The sequence below is a fragment of the Canis lupus genome, chromosome 21, assembly GCF_048164855.1.
Source record: "Canis lupus baileyi chromosome 21, mCanLup2.hap1, whole genome shotgun sequence".
In the NCBI taxonomy this organism is placed as follows: Eukaryota; Metazoa; Chordata; class Mammalia; order Carnivora; family Canidae; genus Canis; species Canis lupus.
The window spans coordinates 55,020,760-55,040,075 of NC_132858.1; the positions used below are offsets into that span (position 1 = coordinate 55,020,760).

The 19,316-nt window shown below is 33.8% G+C and overlaps 1 protein-coding gene across 5 annotated transcripts in view; it reads left to right on the plus strand.

Moving 5' to 3' along the window:
* The window catches only part of ZPBP (zona pellucida binding protein), an 88,136-nt gene that overhangs the window by 65,154 nt on the left and 3,666 nt on the right, over positions 1–19,316 (plus strand). Inside the window, exons 9-10 of one of the 5 annotated variants that reach the window (XR_012014387.1) lie at positions 2,177–2,244; positions 7,662–7,776. The exons of 2 other annotated variants lie outside the window; for them this stretch is intronic. Coding sequence is in view for 1 of the 3 variants with exons in the window: in XM_072791768.1 (XP_072647869.1) it covers positions 2,177–2,244 (68 nt within the window). In the remaining 2 variants the exon portion in view is untranslated. The remainder of the gene's footprint in view (positions 1–2,176; positions 2,245–7,661; positions 7,777–19,316) is intronic. 2 more of the 5 variants (XR_012014388.1, XM_072791768.1) reach the window with 2 other exon arrangements.

Sequence of the window (19,316 nt, forward strand, 5' to 3'; positions counted from 1 at the left end):
TTAGCATCTTTTGCAAGGTGGATAGGCCAAGAACCTTTCAAATCTTCAGGTGCTGACTCTATTTTGCTTCTCAGTACAATCTTCAATTGATCTCTTTTCTCCTGCATTTTACTGTAAATAACAAGGCAAAACCATAGTACACCTTTTATTTTGTTTTGTTAGGCAATATTTTTTTTGTCTTCTGTTTTTTGCTAAAAATGCAATTTTTTGAATACAGAAGGCTATTCAGGTTATCTTTTGGGGGGCAGCATTTTGATAATTTGTATCCTTTAATACCCTAGTATTCCTTTAGTGGCACCTCACGGATTTTCACATGTTGTGTTTTCATCTTTATTTATGTCAAAATGTTCATTTCTCTTTTGATTCTCCTTCCAGCAATCAGTTACTTAGAAGTGTATTTAATTTCTAAATGTTATGGGAATTTCCAGAAGTCTTTCTTCTATTGAATCCTAATTTAATTCAGTTGTTGTTAGAGAGCATACTTTACATGATTTGAATACTTTTTAGGTTTATTGACATGTTTTATGGCCCAGCAAATGGTATATTTTGGTAAATGAACCATTTATACTTCAGAAGAATATGTATTTTTCTTTCATTGGGTAGAATGTTCTCTAAATATCAAATAGGTCAGTTTGGTTGTTGATGTTATTTGAATTTCCTATATCCTTTTTTTTTTAAAGATTTCATTTATTTATTTTATTTATTTATGAGAGAGACAGAGTAGAGTGAGAAAGAGAGAGGCAGAGACACAGGCAGAGGGAGGAGCAGGGTCCATGCAGGGAGCCCGATGTGGGACTTGATCCCGGGTCTCAGGATCATGCCCTGGGCTGAAGGTGGTGCTAAACCGCTGAGCCACTCAGGCTGCCCGAATTTCCTATATCCTTATTCATTTTCTGTCTATTAGTTATTTAGAGAGAGGTATTTACCTGTCTTAGTAAATGGATTGTCTATTTCTCTTTATAGTTCTATCAATGTTTTTTTCATTTCTTTTGAAAGTTCTGCTCTTTGGTACATAAATGGGTAAGGTATTATAGCCTTCTGTTTGTATTAATATTCTTATCACCATAAAGTAATTCCTTATAATGCTCTTTCCCCTGTAGTAGTTTGTCTAATGTTAACATTGCCAAATAAGTATTAAAGATTTCTTTTTATTAGTGTTGACATGGTTTATCAGTTTAGGGTTTCACCAGAGAAATAGAATCTGTGTGTGTGTGTGTGTGTGTGTGTGTGTATATATATACACACACACACATATACATGTATATATGTATACACACACATACACACACACATATATATATATATATATATAGAGAGAGAGAGAGAGAGAGAGAGAGAGAGGGAGAAATCAAGAATTGGACGCTTAAGCAATGAGCCACCCAGGTGGCCCAACATCCATTTTAGTTTTACATGTATCACAAATCTCACACCACATTGTTAACTATTTTTATTAGCTGATTATCTTTTATGAGGATGTAAACAATAAGAAAATCTCATGTATTTGTATTTACCCATATAATTACCATTTCCAGTGCTGTTCCTTCTTCACATAGACCCACGTCCATCTGCAGTTGATTTCCAATGGCCTGAAGGACTTTATTTATTTATCCTGGGGTGACTCTGCTGTTGAAAACACTTCATCTTCTTAAATATTTCATTTTCTTCATTTGAGCTATTTTGTTTACTGGATATAGAAATCTAGGTTGACCGTTTTTCTGTTCTTTATACATTTTCCTAGTGTTGCCGTGTCTTGTAATTTGAATTGTTTCCAGTGGGAAGTGTGCTGTCATCTCAGTGTTGTCAATGATGTCTTTCTGAGCATCCTTTGAAGAGTTTCTCTTTGTCCCTGCTTGTATGAATGTGCATATGTTGGGCCTTGGTTCAGTTTCTTCATGATTCTTGTGCTGGGAGTCTGGCTCTGAGTGTGTTCGATCTGTGGATACCCAGTGCTCTTCAAATTGACATTTTTGGCATGGAAAATTATTTTGCTTTATTTATTGAAATAGTTTTTAAGTACCCCTTCTCCTTTAGAGACTCCTTTAGAGACCCTTGTCCTTTAGACCTTGACTGACATTTTCTCATGGCTTTTATTGATTTCTTCATAAAGTTTTCTGTGTGTTTTATACTGGAGTTCCAATTGTTGCCTCTTCACACTTCCTTGTCTTTTCTTTGGCAGCGTCATATTGGCTACTAAGCCTGTCCTGTGTACATTTTCATCTCACACATCTCGGTTTTGACCTGCAGGTAATCTAAACACTTTTTATATCTTCCATGTATTAAGTCTTGAACTTACTGGAATATTGCTATATAATTGTTTTAATGTTCTTTTCTCCTAGTTCTCACATGTTTGTTCATAGGTCATGGCAATTTATTTTTCTTTTTATTATTTTTATTTATTTTATTATTTCTATTTATTCTTTTTATTATGAGTCATATTTTCTTGCCTGTCATACAGTTAATTTTTCACTGAATGCCAGACATTATGCATATTTTTTGTTGTTGATTATTTTTGTATTTCTGTATTTTTATGTTAGTTTTGTTCTGCCATAGAGAAGTTGTTTTGACCATTTCTGATCTTGCTTTTAAGGTTTATTAGGCTGAACCAGAGTTCAGTCTAGGCTAGTTATTCCCTGTATTGCAACAGTTTCTGTTGACTAAGGCCATGTGCCTATCATTCATGAGGGTTTCCATACTGACTCATGGTAATACTGTGCACTGAAACCAGCGCTGCATGAGCACTGGGTACTATTAGAGTGTGGTGATGGAATCTAAAAGCTCATGTCCTAAGAAAACAGTGGAAAGCTGTGTGTTTTAGGACTAGCCTCAGAAGTCACCTTGTGTCACTTTTGCCATACAGAGGTCTAATCAGGTTCAGAGGGAGGTGACACAGTCTCTGGTGCTCAACAAGGTCACAATTTAAGAATGTATAGGATGGGATATATTGTGTTTGCCATCTTTGGAAAAGTCCTATATATATCCATTTACATTTTAGAATCAGCTGGTCAATTTCCATTTTCAGTAAGTGTGATAGAATTACGATTTGGAGAGAATGTGGCTTTGTATTCATGAGCTATTTTATTTTTTTCATCATTATTATGGTATTATTGACAAATTGTATAAGATGTACAACCTGATGTTTTAATAATGTGTACATTGTGAAATCATCACCACAATCAAGCTAATTAACATATCCATCAGCCTCCCATTATCTCTCATAGGTACCACTTTGTGTGTGTGTGTGTGTGTGTGTGTGTGTGTGTGTGTGTGTGTGTGGTGGAATCACTTACTATCCCTTCAGTAAATTTCAAGTATGCAATTCAATATTATTAATTATAGTTACATTGCTATATTTTGATCTCTAGAAATTAGTTCATCCTACATAACTGATGCTATTAATATCTCCTCATTTCGCCTACCAGCCCCTCACAACCACCATTCTCCTCTCTGCTCCTTTGAGTTGGACTATTTTAGATTCTGCATGCAAGTGAAATCATGCAGTATTTGTCTTGCTATATCTGCTTTATTTCAGTTAGCTTAATGTCTTCTACGTTCATCCACATTGACATGAAGAGCAGAATTTCCTTCTTTTTTTTAAAGGCTGGGCAATATTCCATTGTATATATAAATCACATTTTCTTTATTCTTTTATTCATGGATGGGCATTTAGGTTGTTTCCATATTTTGACAAAATATTTGCAAACCATGTATTTGCTAAGGGGTTAATACCCAAAATATATAAGGAACTCCTACAATTCAATAGCATAAAAACAAGTAACCCAATTAAAAAACAGGCACATGACCTGAATAGACATGCAAATGGCCAACAGGTATATGGAAAGGTATTCAAAATCACCAGGGAAATGAAAATCAAAACCACAATGAGATATGTTATTACCAGTAAGACAAAAAATAGTCACAAATATTGGTGAAGATGTGGAAAAAAGAAACTCTTGTGCACCATCGGCAGGAATGTAAATTGCTATAGCTATTATGGAAACCAGTGTAGAGGTATCTTGGTTCCTTTAGGGCTTCTTAAATTTCTCATCAATATTTTGTCATTTTCAGTGAGAATGCCTTACACATTTTTTACTCTATGTTAAGTTGGACTTTTTAATTTAATTTTCAATTGCTGATTGTTAAAAAATGGAAATTTATTTTGTATATAGGATTTATTTCCTATGACCTACTAAACTTAGTTATAGCAGATAATTTGTAGACCTCTATGATTTGCTATGTAAACAATCATACAGTTTAGCAAATAAAGCATTACTTATTCCTGTCAATCTTTGTGCCCCCTATTTCTTCTTTTCCTCTTGCAGGGGCCTTGAATAAATATTTAATTTAAATTATGAGAAAGAATATGCTTTTCTTGTTTCTAATCTTAGGAAGAAGACATGCAGTATTTCACCTTGAAGTATGATACTAGCTGTAGGGTTTGTCCTTTATCAGATTAAGAAATTCCTATTTATTCTTAGTTTATGAGTTATTATAGATGAGAATTGGATTTTGTCAGCTGCTTTTCTGCATTTATTAAAATAAAAGCATGAACTATATTTAATCTTTAAAAATATTTATTGAACTTTACATTCCTTGGACAAACTCCACTTCATCATTACATATTGTTAGATATAACATACTAATATTTTAAGGAATTGTATTTATATTACGCATTTTATTATAATTTATTTCTCGGTTTTAGTAATCAAGGATATTCTGGCCATTAAAAACAAGTTGGCAGTGTTCTTTCTCTGTATTCTGAAAAGTTTTATATATGTATGTATGTATAGTACATATATATATTACATGTGTTTGTGTATATGCGATATATATGTTCATATATATATGTAATAATAATTTTTTTCCTTAAGTATTTTATAGAATTCACCCAATGAAACCATTTGCATTAGGAACTTTATTTGTGGACAAATACATATGGCGGTTTTTCAGAGAGCATGTGCAAGTGATGGGGAGGGGCACAGGGAGAGGCAACGAGAGACTCTTAAGCAGGCTTCACGCCCAGCGTGGAGAGAGATTTGGGGCCCAATCTCAGGACTCTGAGATCATGATCTGAGTCCAAATCAAGAGTTAAGATGCTTAACCAACTGAGCCAGCTGGGCGCTTTGGGAAAATATTTTTTTTTTTTTTGGGGGGAAAATATTTTTTAATCAACTTCATTAAGATGTCTGATAAGTGCACACATTTTAATTTTAAGGTAAACATTTTAATTTCACAGTTTAGTGAGTTCTGATGTATATATTCATTGATTTAACTGATATGACTATGAACATACAGAAATTTCTGTTCCCCAAATTATTCCCTTATGCCATTTCCTATCACTTACAACTACTTATTAAATGTAACTATCCATTCAACTCTTCAAAGGCATTTGGGTTGTTTCCAGTTTTGGCTATTGTGAACAAAGCTTGTATGAACATTTCTGTATGAGTTTTTGTGTGGAGCTATATTTTTGTTTCTCTTGGATAATACATGAGAGTTAAGGTGTAGGGTAATATGGTAAGGTATGTTTAACCTGTTAAGAAACTCCCAAAGTTTATTGAGTATTGATTGAAAGATTTTCATACCCACCAGCAAAATATGAGATTTCTACTTGTTTCACGTTCTTGCAGTCTTAGTATTGTCCACTTTTTAAATTTTAGCCATCTCAGAGTGTAGTACTATCTCATTTATAGTATAATTTACAGTTACCATACAATTGATGGTACCAAGTATCTTCTAATGTTCTCTTTGAGCACTTACACATATTCTTTTGTGAATTGTTCAAACATTTTCTTCTACTCCTTTATCAGGTCATTTTTCTTCTCAACGTTCACTTATAAAGGTTCATATATGCTGGAAATAAAGCGTGTATTCTTTTGACTTTCTGTATGGTATCTTTCAAATAACAGAAATTTTAATTTTGACAAAACTAAATTTCTCAATTTTTTTCTGAATGGCTCACAGATACTGTGTTCATCCAATAAATTTCTGCTTATCCCAAATTTATGAAAAATTTTTCCTGTTTTCTTCTAAAAATATCGACCTTGTCTAATGTGGTCTTACTAGACACAGTTATTGCACTGAGAATTTATTTTTTATTTTTAGGATTTTTTTCTTACCTAATAATGTCACATAAGAATAAAGGCAGTATGACATTTTTGTTTAAAGTTTCTATCCCCTTTGTTTTTATTGCCACATTAATCTTGACTGTCACATTCTGAAAAGGGCTGAGAAGTGGTGAGAGTTGGCATCTTTTTCCTCTTCCCCTTGTCATGATCCACAGGCTTTCCCAGTTAGATGTGATACTAGTTGGAGGCTTTTCAGAGGTTCCATTGATTGATGAAGGAAATTTTCTTCCAGACCCTATTTATTTTTATTTGTGATTATGAATGAAGTTGAATATTGTCATGTTTTTTATACACTATTGAAATAATCATATATTTTTTATCTGTTATCACATTTATGATGCATTGATGGATGCACAGATGTTGAACTGACATTGTATAAGCTGACATAATGTAAACTACAAGTGATCATCATTTATAATTTCTATATATCACTAGGTTTTATATGCTAACAGTTACGGATTTTTGTATCTATATTCTTGAGGGACTTTGGTCTATAGTTTTGTAAATATTTATAAAATTTTAGTATTAGGGCACTGCTGTTTAAAAAATGAATTGCAATCATTCCTTCTTCTTGCTTTTTCTAAATAGTTTGTGTAAAATTTATATAATTGTCTCCTCAAGTGCTTAAGTCTTCATTGAAGCTATCTGTACCTGGAGGTTTATTTTTGTTTGGTTTTGCTTTTGGTGTGAAGGTGTGTGTGTGGCAGAGAATTATTATGGCTGTTTGGAAATAAATCCCTTTTTTATAATGGTATATTTCAAACATATAGAAATATAGAAAATGATATTGTAAACAAGTATCCACACATATCATTCCAGCAAGCAAACAAGTATGTCATCTGTTCAAAAAAAATTTATATTGTCACTTCATATTCTAAGATTTAAGGCAATTTAAATACAAAATAGCTGAAGCCTCCTATTAACCAGGCCTCTACAGTCCATTGTCTTTTCTTTCTGCGCAGATAGATCTGTTGTCAGAATTTGGTATTTTTTATCCCAATTCAGGATATTTTACTTTTAACTTTTTTTTATTTCAGTAATCAATAATGACAGTATTGTTTTGCATGGTAATGACTAAATACACATTGTCTTACCTTAACTTCTATAACTTGCTTTGTTTGGGGCTCAACTTTGATTTACAATTAACTTCTCATTTTGAAATTATACAGTTTATTGACTTGGACATGCATATATCCATGAAACTATCACTACAATCAAGAAAAGGATCTTTGCATGGTGAATTTTGCTTATGCCCTTTTGTAATTGATACTACTTTCACATTCATTCCCGAACAGATACTGATGGGCTTTGTGTCACTATGTATTAGCATGCGTCTTTATAACTCTCCGTAAGTGGAGTCATGCAGTATATAATGTTTGACTACTTTCACTCAGCATAATGATTTTGAGATTCACCAGTATTATTGTACGTATTCATAGTTTGTTCTTTATTGCTGAGTATGGATATACCGTTGTATGGATATACCGCATTTTGTTTATCCATTCACCTGATGATGGACATTTGGGTTGTTTCCAGTTTTAGGCCATTACAAATAAAGCTGCTATGAACATTCCTGTACAAGTCTTTGTGTGGACATATGTTTTCAGTTCTCCTGGGAAAATACCTATGACTGCGATTGCTGGGTCATACGGTAAGTGTATGTTTAACTTTATAAAAAAAAAAAAAGCCAAATTATTTTCTTAAGGCTCTACAATTTCATGTTCTGCCAGCAAAGTTGGGAAGTTCGAGTTATTCTAAATCCTTTCCAAAGCACAGTATGGTCACTCTTTTTCATTTTAGCAATTCCATTTGTGTGTGTTTGTGTGTGTGTAGTGGTATCTCATTGTGGTTTTAATTATCAGTTTCCTTTTAAAAAGATATTTTCAAGCTCCTATTGGATATTGGTATTTGATTTGCCCAGTATCTATTCAAAGATCTTTCCCATTTTTTAAGTGGATTCTTTGTCTTACTGAGTTGTAAGAGTTCTTAATATAGTATAGACGAAAGTCACTTTCTAATATACGGGCTTTCCCCACTATCTTAAGTTTCACTTTATGCCACTTTGCTTTGATGAAAGACCTGCCTTAGAACTGGTTTTCGGTAACTGAAGAACATCCAAGAGGATTTCCACTTCTGTGAAGTGGTAGGTGCTTCTTTGCTTTATACCATTTCATCCTCCAAATGTTTCAGTGGCACATTCTGCTTTCAGATAGTGAGGGGGACCTGTATTTGCCATGAATGTATTCTCCTAGACTGTAGCCTGCTTTTTTTGTTCTCAGAGAAAAATCTTGAAGTCCGACTTACTAATATTTTTGTTCAGTGGTTTACGTGTTTTTGTGTTCTAAGCTCACAAAGATTTTCTCTTGTGCTTTCCATTTAGTACTTTCAGGTTATACATTTAGGTCTGTGGTCCATTTTGAGTTAATGTCCATTTGGTATAAGTAATGTTTGGTGATTTTTTAAAATATTTATTATTATTTTTTTTTTTTAATTTATACCATGCAGATATCCTGTTCTGGTGATCAAGCACTATTTGTTGAAAATTTTTCTTTCTCCATTAAAATTTCTTGGTACCTCTGTCAAAATTCAACTGATATCTTTGTGTAGGCTTAATTTTGCTCCATCCATCCACATGTCTATTATTTCACCAATACCAAAGTGTCAATTGTTGGAACTTCATAGTAACTGTTACACTACATTTTAAAGATTGCTTTGGTCATTCTACTTTTTAAATTATTATATATAGTTTAGAATTAGCATGCCAATTTCTGCAAACAAGCTTGCTGCAATTTGAATAGATTGTATTGATTCTAGAGACAAAATTGAAAATAATTATCATCCCAAACACGTTTAGTCTTCTGAACAGGAAACATGGTTAACCTCCATATCAATTATTTTAAATTTGTCTCAAGGATGTTTTGTTGTTTGCAGATTTTTTTCTTGGATTTATTCGTAAAGATGTTGTGCTCTCTTTTTTGCTCTTGTTCTCAATGATTTGTTTGGAATGTAAATGGAATTGTTTTTAGTGATTTAAATTTCTAGTTAGCATATAAGAGTGCAGTTGATTTTTTTCAAGAGTATATTAAATCATTTATTGATTATCCATGATATTGTATGATACACAGGCTTTATTCCCATTTATTATTTTGATACCATAATTCAGTTTAGATCAATCATGTAAGATATGCCAACAATCATATTAATAACCAAATAAGCTCTGTGACTTTGTTTGGGTGATCTTTTTAATGGTGAACTCCAGGTCACAACAGTAACTGTCAGTTCAACTATGTTAAAGTTTCTGGAGACAATGGCTCAAGAAGGTTATAAATACATTTTGGTTTCTTTTTCTTTTTTTTTTTTTTAAAGATTTTATTTATTCATGAGAGACACAGGCAGAGGGAAAAGCCGGCTCCATGTGGGGAGCCCAACGAGGGACTCAATCCCAGGTCTCCATGATCATGCCCTGGGCTGAAGGTGGCGCTAAACCGCTGAGCCACCCAGGCTGTCCCATAAATACATCTTGAATGGAACCTGGAATCACCTTGAAGTCATTCTAACTTCATATTGTTGGGGTAGTTTACCAGAGTGGCTTCAGAGTAGACTAATTTTATGCTACATTTTTAAAAAGACACATTCATTCAGCATCATGATCAAACTATTACATTTAGCAATCGATACCACCAGTGCAAAAAAAGAAAAATCTACAATAAAAACCTTTGTTGGAATGCTTTACACTTTCCATAGAAGAGAAAGTAAAATAACCTGTTATACAATTATCTGAAAATAAAGCCCTCAAGTTTTTGTCCATGCATGTGAGTATTGTCTAAAACATGTCTTGTAGCAGCTAGGCCCTGCCACCACTGTGCTTGGCTGAGTTTACAAATCTTTTGTAACCTGTAGCTTCCCTATCGTTTCTCTGGCTCTCCTATCCTGCTCAGCTTTGTTTCCTGACATTAGTTAAAATCTTCTGCCGCTGTCATAGCTAACTGTTTCTGATAAAACCACCACAGCCACCTTGGCTTTATGGTTTGGCAAAACATTGGCCTCTACCACCTTACGGGCTTGGAGCTTCTGTCTCCAAAATTTCCCTCGTTTCTTGGATCAAAATTAGAAGATTGATTGTTGTAATTGACAAAATCATTTGTAGCTTTCCTCGCCTGCAGAATAGCTTCCATGATTACCATGTCCATGATAGCCATCCCCATTGCTTCCGTATCCACCAACCACCACCTCCACTGCCAACAAAGCCGCTTTGCTTCCTGAAGTTCCTCCATGATCATCACCAAAGTTTCCAGAACCATGTTGACCTCTTTGGCTGGATGTAACACTAGCCATTTCTTACTTCACAGTAAGTGACTGTGGCCAGTCACAGTATGATATTTCTGAATGATCTTATCTGTGGAATCCTGGTCATCAAATATTACAAAAGCAAAGCCTCTATTCTGGCCACCATCTCAGTCAATCGTGATTGCAATCACTTCAGTTTTCCCATACTTCTCAAAATAATCTCTTAGGTGATGTTATTTTGTGTCTTCTTTAATGTCACCAACAAAACTGATTTTCACAGTTAAGTAGGCACCATATCTTTGAGAGTGTTTTCTTGAGACAACCCTCTTTGGTCCCACAACTCTTCCATCTGCTTTCTGTGGCCCTGCATTCATGGCTGCATCCACCTCTGCAGTGGCTTATGTGACAGACAAAACCTCTGGAGTGTTTGGTCTGTGGATCTCTTATCATTACACAGTCTGGGAACATTCCCCAGTTCTCACAATGGCCTCTGAGACTCATTGTCTGTTTCAAAGATCCAGCTCTGATGAACAGCTTCCACAGCTGCTTGATGCCTTCAGGAGACTCTGACTTAGACATCACAGCAGTGGGAGAGGAGACCTTAATGATGCTTACTCAGTGACAACCACAGGCAGAAATCAAGTGCAGTTGATTTGTAGATACTGACCTGGATCATGTGACTCTATTTAATTAACTGATTAGATCTTGAAATTATTTGTAAAAAAAAAAAAAAAAGGAAATTATTTGTATACTCTGTTTTTCTTATAGGAATAAATATATTATCTATAAATAACACCAGTTTTACTTCTTTGTCTTATACTTTTTATTTCTTTTACTTGTTTTATTGCAATTACTAGGTATTCCACTACAGTGTTGAATAGAAATAAAAACCTATTCTTGCCCTGTTCCCAGTCATAGAGATAAATTTTATTTTTATTTATTTATTTATTAATTATTATTTTTTTAAAGATTTTATTTATTCATGAGAGACAGAGAGAGAGAGAGAGAGGCAGAGACACAGGCAGAGGGAGAAGCAGGCTCCATGCAGGGAGCCTGACGTGGGACTCGATTCCGGGATGCCAGGATCACATCCAGGCACTAAACCGCTGAGCCACCTGGGCCGCCCAAGATAAATAATTTTTAAAGTATGATATAGGCAGTAGGATTTTCTTAGATGCTTGTTGTCAGTTTGAAGGAGACCCCTACCATTCTTAGTTTGCTGAAGTCTTGATCATGAATAGTTAGTGAATTTTGTCTGGTACTTTATTTGCATCTTTTGAAATAATCATATGGCTTTTGTACTTTATTATGTTAGCATAGAAGTTTGCATTGATTTTCTAATGTTGAAACAACAACCTTGCATTTCCAATTTCACTTTTTGATATCTTCTTTATTCAGTTGGTCATTTAAGAGGGTGTTAATTTTCACATATTGGTGAACTTTCCACTTTTCCTTATGTTATGGATTCCCAGCCTCATTTGAATTGTTGTGATTATAAATGATTTGTATGCCAATCTTTTAAGGTCTGTATTCTGGCCCAAAATACTCTCTATCCTAGAGAATATTCCATGTGCACTTGAGAAAAATGGGCATTCTGTCATTGTGGGTGAAGTGTTTTATGTATGTGTGTTAGGTTCAGTTGATTTACTGTGTTGTCAGTCCTCTGCTTATCTGTCTAAAAATTCTATCCATTATTTGAAGTGACGTAATGAAATCTCCAGTTATTACCTTAAAACTGTCAATTTCTCCCTTAATTCTGTTGGTTTGCTTTATATATTTTGCAAACCTGTTGTTTGTTGTATATATCTTTATAATTTTTATGTCTTGGTGAATGGACCCTTTTGTACATATGTAGTTTCCTTCTTTTTCTCTTATAATAGTTTTTGAGTATTTAGTGTGATATTAGTATAGCCACATAGCTCTCTTTGTTAGCATCTTCATGGAATGTCTTTTTCCATTCTTTCACTTTCAATAGTTTTATCATGTTTTAGTTATTCATTCTGTCAATCTCGGTCTTCTGATAGTGGAATTTAATCCATTTACATTAAAAGTAATTGTTGTTAGGTGAAGACTTATTTCTGCCATATTACTATTTCCAGTATGTTGATTTTTTTTTCCATAGTTCTTTCAAAGTTAACTCAGAATTTTTGTTTGATTTTATTCATGTTCTTTGGTTTGGGACAACCTTTTGGAGCTGCCAGTACTTTTGCTGATATCACTGTCTATTCAATTTTTGAAACTTTTGTTTCTCTTTATTCTGAAGAATGGGCAGTTCCTGTTAACATGCATATATCTTCATGTTTCCTGACATACTCTACTTTTGTTACTATTTTGCTATTAAACACATCCAGGATTTTATTTTAATATTTTAGTTTTGGGGTCTAGAATTTTCTCTTTTTTTTTTTTTTAAGATTTTATTTATTTATTTATTCATGAGAGACACAGGGAGAGAGAGAGAGAGAGAGAGAGAGGCAGAGACACAGGCAGGGGGAGAAGCAGGCTTCATGCAGGGAGCCAGATGTGGGACTCTATCCCAGGACTCCAGGATCAGGCCCTGGGCTGAAGGCGGTGCTAAACTGCTGAGCCACCCGGGCTGCCCTAGAATTTTCTTTTACGTGCTTTAGAGCTTCTGTTCCCTAGTGCAGTTTTCTATTCTGCTTTCTTATTATGATAATGTATTCCTTTATGTCCTCAAATACATTTATGCTAACTCTTTAAAGTCTCTATAGCCAATTACCACATCTTGTTATTTTGGATCTGTTCCTATTGATCTTTATCCTCTTGACTGGGAGTCACAGTTTTCTGCATCTATGAGAATCTAATAATGTTTATGGTATACGAAACTTATAGTACTGTTAGAATCTTCTGGTTTGTTTTTCTTGTGAAGATTATTGATTTGTCTTTTAATAATATGCCAAATTCAAAATCTAAACTCCCTTAGTGTAGGTATCATCTTCTCAGTTTGTTCAGCCTTCCAACTCTTGCTTTTTGCTGAGCTTCTTGCAATATTATTGACAAATGTGAAGGTTATACATTAGCCAATTATCTGGGTGGAGTTTATTTGCAGATTTTAGAGCTCCTGAGTCTGTTTCACTGAATTTCTCCCATTACTTTCCATATCTTCTGGAGACCTAATAGTCTGTCCTTTTACTTTTCATAAGCAGTAAGACTGAATTTACCTACCTATGGGACACTTAGACTGGTGAGTGCCCATTGCAGAAGTATATGCCAATGATTTTACCCAGTACAGTTCTCTTCTTTCAAGAGTTAGCATGCCTTCAGTATCTGCCTGCCTTTGCTACCTCTTCAGTGCTGTCAAATAGTGTGTACTTTTTTCCCCCAGATTTTATTACTCTTATTGAAGATCGATTAATTCAGTAGAAGCCTGAATAGAAGTTCTTACCACTTGTTTTTAACATTGTGGACGTTTTCAGTACATATTTTTTGTTTGTTGTTGTATAAGCCTTACTGCTTTTCTTTGTTTCTTTTTAGAAAAGTCTTGCCTTCCTCACAGACAAAAAAAAAAATCATTTTCCTGGTAATTTATTTCATTAATGTTGAAATTTTGTTTCCTTACCCTCAGATCTAAAAATAAGGGTACATGCCATATATGTGTCTTTCAGTGGGCCCTCTCTTTTGTTTTACTGATCTGTGGTAATTTTTAGAGAGCACAAATCACTTTCTGTATTCTTAAATGCTACCAGTTTTAAATTGCTCATCAAGTTACATAAAAGAAAATTATAGTTGAGATTTTATTTGACTGTATTGCTGGTATAAATTAACTGGTCAGTATTTATATTTTTGCTCTAGCAGTTGGATTTTTAAAAATCTAGCTTGAGAATCTGTGGAATGGTAGGCCATTTTAACTGATTCACTGACTGATTATTGTAATATGATCAATAATCAATAACTGATTACTGTAAACTATATTTGTGAAATTCATTCATATTTTTGTGGTTATAACACAATCTTTAAAATTTTCTATTTCTACATGATTATTATATGAATATATAAAGGTTTATATGTCTGTTTCATTGTCCAAAATCGCTTTGTACTTGTTTTTTTGCTATGATGAACAACGCTGTTATGAATATCTTTGTTTATATATCCTAGTATCCAAGATTCTTCAAGGTCTTTACTAATACTGAGTCATAAGACATGCAATACATTAAAATATAAGTCTGTTTTCCAAATTTGGTGTATTAATTAACACTTTTGCAATAACAATGTAGGAGAAATCCTGTATGCAATTCTTGGCATAATCACACTTTACATATTTACAATCTGATAACCCTGTGTAATGCATCACATTTTTTAAATTATGGTAGAATATACATAAGATAATGTTTTAAGCATATTTAAAAGTATAATTTCATGGCATTAAGTACATTTACATTGTTGTATAATCATCAACACCATATATCTCTAGAACTTTTTTCATCTTCCTCATTTGCAATTCTATACCTATTAAACAGTAAGTCCCCAGTCCCCTCTTCCTTTAGTCCCATTCTTATTTCTCTCTCTATAAATTTGACAACTACAGGTGCTTCATATAAATGGAATTATATGGTATTTTCCTTTTGTGATTGGCCTGTTTTACTTAGCATCTCAACTGTGTTGTATCATATGTCAGAATTCCTTTCTTTTAAAGACTGAATAATATCCCATTGTATGGATGGACCACATTCCCATTCTCTAAAATGTGTGGTAGGTTACCATCACACATTTTTCAACCCATTCTATATTACTTTCCATAGTGTCACATTCCCACATTGTTTCACCGCTCTCTATACCACGTCTTCTTTTTTTTTATTTTATAATTTTTTATTTGAGTATATGTGACACACAACATTAGTTTCGGGTGTAGTGCATAGTGATTTGATAAATTTATGCATTATGCTATGTTTACCACAAGAATAGCTATCATCTGTCCCCATATAATGCTATTACACTATCATTGACTATATTCCTTGGACCATGTCTTTTATTTCTGTGACTTCTACCACATCTTCTCTGTCCACATGTATGTATCACATTTTCTTTATGCATTCATCTGTCAGTGGAAAGAAACTTGGGTTGTTTCTACCTCTAGGTTATTGTGAATAATGCTACAGTGAAGATGATTTGCAAATATCTCTTTGACAATCCTGCTTTGAGTTCTTTTGGATAAATACTGTGTCAGTCAGTTTGGGCTTCCATAACCAGATCCCAGACTGGATGGCTTAAATAGTACAATTTTTTTCCCCACAATTCTGGTCTAGAAGTCTAAGTTCAAGTTTTTGGCTGATTCTATTTTCCATGAGTGCTTTCTTCTTGGCTTGCAGATGACATAGCATGCCCACCTTCTCATTATTTCCTCAGATGATCTTGGTTAATGTGCGCAGAAAGAGAAAGAGAGCAAGCACTCTGCTGTCTCTTATAAGGACACTAACACTGGATCAGAGAGTCCCACTCTTATGACCTCATTTAAACCTAACTACTTTCTAAGAGGCCGCATCTCTAAATGGAGCCATACGGGGAGTTAGTTCTTCGACATATACATTTTAGAGAGGCACCCATCTTCAGTCCATATGCTTATACCCAGAAGTAGAATCACTGAACCATATAGTAATTCAGTTTTTAATTTTTAGAGAAACCACCATACTGTTTTATATAGAGACTGCACCATGGTACATCCCCACCACCAAAGCACAAGGCTTACAGTTGGTCTGCATCTTGGCCAACACTTGTTATTTTCCTTTTTATAAATTTAAATTCAATTAGCCAAGAAATAGTACACCATAGTTTCAGACTTTTTTTTAAGTAACTTGCCATCCTAATGTGTGTGAAGTGTCTCATTGTGGTTTTGATTTGCATTTCCTTGATGGCTAGTGATGTTGCTCATCTTTTCATGTATTTATGGTTATTCGTATGTCTTGTTTAGAGAAATGGCTAAAGTTTTAAATGGGTAAAGTTTTTGCCCATTTTTTAATTGGTGGTTTAATTTTTGTTGTTGAATTAGAAGAGTTCTTTATTACTATTATTATTTTGAATATTAACCTCCTTTGCAAATAATTTTTCTTTTATCCATATACTTTTGATGATATATAAACAAACCATTGAAAAATGTAATGTCATGGATCTTTTTTTCCTATACTTTATTCCAAGAGTTTTACAGTTTTAGTTCTTCTGTTTGGATCTTTGATCTTTTTGAGCTTTTACATATGGCATTAGGTAAGAGTCCAGCCTTGTACACTTGCATGTGGATATCTCCCTAACCTACTACTATTTGTTGACAAGACTGTCCTTTCTTCATTTGAATGATCTTGGTACCCTTGTTCCAAATCATTTGAGAGTTTATTTCTTGTCTACTTTATTTTGTTTGTCTCCGGCTCTGTCATTATGCCAGCACCAAACTATTTTTATTATTGTAGCTTCGTAGTGTTAAAATCAGCAAGTATGAAATTTCCAGCTTTTCTTTTTTTTTCTTTTTTTAAAAATATTTTATTCATGAGAGACACACAGAAAAGAGAGAGGCAGAGAGACAGGGGGAGAAGCAGGCTTCATGCAAGGAGCCTGATATGGAACTCGATCCCCGGACTCCAGGATCACACCCTGAGTCGAAGGCACATGCTTAACCCTGCGTGATCCAGGCATCCCAAGCTTTGTTTTTCAAAACTGTTTTGGCTATTCTTGGTCCCTTGAGGTTTCAGTGAATTTTAGGGTGGATTTTTCTTTTTTCTGAAAACATTGTCACTGGGATTTTGATAGAATTTGCATAGAATCTATGTATGGTTTGCAGTAGCATTGACATCTTAATAATACTAAATGTTCCAACCTATGAACATAAGATGTCTTTCCATTTATTTGTGTCTTCTCTGATTTCTTGCAGTGATTTTTAGTAGACAAGTATTATGCTGCTTTGCCTTGTTTATTCCTAAATACTATATTTTTGATGCAACTGTTTCCTGAATTTTGTTTTTCGGATTGTTTATTGTTAGTGTATAGAAACACAATGGATTTTTGCATGTCAATTTTGTAGCTGGTAACTTGGCTAATTTTTTTTTTTTAGGTCAATTAGGGTTTTTCTTTTTCTTTTTTCTTCTTTTTTTTTTGGTGGATTCCTCAGGGTTTTTTGCATATAAGATCATAGTATCTGTGGACAGGCTAATGTTACTTCTTTCCAATTTGAATTCCTTTTTTTTTCCCCCTAATTGCTCTGGGTAAGACTTCCAATATTAAAAGAAGCAGAGATAGTATTCATCCTTCTCTTTTTCCTGATTTAGGGGAAAAGTTCACAGTCTTTTCTGGTTATGATAATTATGAGTTTTCATGAAGGCCCCTTATCAGGTTGAGGAAAATCCATTTTATTCCTCTTTTAAGTGTTTTTTTTAAACATTAAATAAATATCTATTATATTACCCATTACCAAACATGGTTTTAAGTGATAATGAGAGGGAATTATCGAAAACACACAATTTTAGCTTGTGGGAATTTTAGGGAATGTGTAATCTAACTGGATATAAATCTGAACATATGAAAATATAAGTAGCAATTAATGACCAAATGTGGAAAGGGCCAGATGGGCTATACAGATTTGCTACAGGAGCTCAAGAAGGAGGAGAGCACAAGATTGAGTTCTGTCCTAGTATCTTGAATGTGAACCGTGTTTCAGTCACTGCATTAAGCTCTGCTCACCTCACAGAAATAGACACTTCAGTGGTTTATTTATGATAATAACTGAAGCTTTGCTAATAGTTTGGCTAGTGTTTTCTTAAACATCAAATATCCTTTTGATATAGGAAGTATCCCAATTTTGTAATCAAGGAACTTTAATCTCAACAGTTTTAGGGTACTTGCATGTGTTCATAAAGATAGTAAATGAAAAATTAGAATTTGAAACCAAAATGGACTCACTACAAAACTCCTCTTCCTTTTATTTGGCTGCTTTGCCTTGTGCTCCTTTACTGATGTTACTTCAGTATCTTTCATACCTGTTGAGGTATAATGGACAAAATTTTAAGATACTCAGAGATCTTTGAGTACGTTGTGATGACTTGATAGATGTATGCATGGTGAGATTTCTCCCATTTAGTTAATTAACACCACCATCACCTCACAGATTTATCTCTTATTTTATTTATTTTTGGTGAGAACATTTAAGTTCTTCCTTAGGGCACAAGCTTTCTCAGCTGTAAGATGGATAAAGTCTAAGGATCTAACCGTAGTATAGTCTAACATAGTAATAACTATGGTTGATAGCACCCCATTATATAATTGACATTTGCTTAGAGTTTTTACCATGATATGATGATGAATTTTGTTAAATGCTTTTTTTGTGCATCAGTTGAGATGATCATAATGTGTTTTTCCCTCTATCATTTTGTTCATGAGATCTATGGAATGGTCCTTGATTTTTATATATTAAACTGTCCTTGTATTTTAGGAATAAATCCGAAGTGACTGTGGTATATCATCCCTTCATTATGCTATTAAGTTGGTTTAGTATTTTGTTTAGGATTTTTCCATCAGTATTAAGAAGGGATATTGGTCCATACTTTGTTTTTCATGTACTATCTTTTCTGGCCTTGAAGAATGAATCTAGAAGTTTTCCTTCCTCTTCAATTTTTTGGAGGAGATTGAGAAGGATTGGGGTTAAGATATTTTTTTTAACTATTTGGTAAAATTCGTCTTTGAAGACATGTAGACTTGGCCTCTTATTTGTTGGATGGTTTTTATTCTCTTGTATTATTTTTTTAATTTTTAATTGTAGTTAAAAAGCACATAAAATAAAATCAACTGCCTTGACCATTTTGAAGTATGCAGTTCAGTAGCCCTAACTCTACGTTGCTGTGCAGCAGATACCTAGAACTTTCCATATGCTGAAGGTGCATACCTTGTAATGACAACTTCCAACTCCTGGAA